A 1,442-nucleotide genomic window follows, 5' to 3' on the forward strand; every position below is an offset into this window, starting at 1 on the left:
GAACATAGAGTTTTACCAAGAGTGTGACGAGAGAAATTTCGAACCAATCCCCCTTGTATTATTCAGTAACCATAGCAACATTTTTCAAGGTTATTTTGTAAGGTCATGGCGTGATCGTCGTCGCTTCCATAACATTAGTCGGGCATCTTGGTCATTGTGGCACTGACTGCAGTACTGAGTTATCCTCGATAGGNTTATAAACTCAACTTTGATTTTTTGTGGATTTGTTTGCTTTTGCACGGCACCTCCACATTTATAGAAATTATTTATGAACATTAAATTTAAAAAAAGGAAAAAAAAATTAATTATAAACTCAACTTTGATTTTTTGTGGATTTGTTTGCTTTTGCACGGCACCTCCACATCAATAGAAATTATTTATGAACATAGAGTTTTACCAAGAGTGTGACGAGAGAAATTTCGAACCAATCCCCCTTGTATTATTCAGTAACCATAGCAACATTTTTCAAGGTTATTTTGTAAGGTCATGGCGTGATCGTCGTCGCTTCCATAACATTAGTCGGGCATCTTGGTCATTGTGGCACTGACTGCAGTACTGAGTTATCCTCGATAGGGTAAGTCTTCATCATACCTTCATCTCTTAACATAAGTTTCTTATTTAAATATATTGATATGCTAGATCGTTAGCAATGTATTTGAACATAGTAATGCCTTTATTAAGTAATATATTTTTTAGATTTTACACAAAGATTACTTCATGGAGAACGTGTCTCCTTCCATTACCTCTGCTTCGATCCAAACACCGGCAACAAAGCTTGACCCGGAAATGGAAAAAAAACGTGAAATTGTCTGGCGAAATGTCATATTATTCCTCCTCCTTCATCTAAGTGCTCTTTATGGAATATACTTAATTTTCACATCTACTATGTGGCAAACGACGTTGTTTGGTACGTTTAATAATTAAATTCAATATTACAATTAATTTTTAAATATATAAAATACTATTTAATATGTTATATATTATATTAATGGTATTTTAAATACTTCAAAATATTAAAATAGTTTAAAAAATATGTTTATTCACGCTACAAAACGAAGAAAGTATGTACAGAAACGGGTTTAAAACTTAACTATTTAGCTTAAAAGTAAATACTTTTTACCGAAAAAAATTACTAAATTTCTATATAAAATTATCTTTTTAAATGATTTTAAAATTTATTTATTAATTAATTTACTTATTTTTCTTGTTAAAATATGATTAAAGTAATTTAAATCTTACTTTAAATTTAATTTTTATTATTAATTTGTAATAAAATATATGTAATGTACTAAATGTCATGTATTGAGGTATGTATAAAATAATTATAGAAATTACAATTTTTTAAATAAGGTAAATCTTTTTAATTTTATAGATAATTATATAAAATAAGTAATGATATAATTCAGTATAATAAGTAAATATTATATTATATTTTTAAAGGA

General features: G+C 27.6%; 1 protein-coding gene across 1 annotated transcript in view; it reads left to right on the forward strand.

Annotated features, from left to right (window-relative positions):
• Positions 1 to 497: 497 nt before the first annotated feature.
• Positions 498 to 1,442, forward strand: part of LOC111629099 (stearoyl-CoA desaturase 5-like) — a 19,040-nt gene continuing 18,095 nt past the window's right edge. Inside the window, exons 1-2 of the mRNA XM_023372963.1 lie at positions 498 to 574; positions 697 to 907. Of these exons, the coding sequence (XP_023228731.1) occupies positions 718 to 907 (190 nt within the window). The 5' untranslated portion in view covers positions 498 to 574; positions 697 to 717. The remainder of the gene's footprint in view (positions 575 to 696; positions 908 to 1,442) is intronic.

This window comes from Centruroides sculpturatus, unplaced genomic scaffold, assembly GCF_000671375.1.
Source record: "Centruroides sculpturatus isolate CEXI.00-Female unplaced genomic scaffold, Cexi_2.0 scaffold422, whole genome shotgun sequence".
Classification (NCBI taxonomy): domain Eukaryota; kingdom Metazoa; phylum Arthropoda; class Arachnida; order Scorpiones; family Buthidae; genus Centruroides; species Centruroides sculpturatus.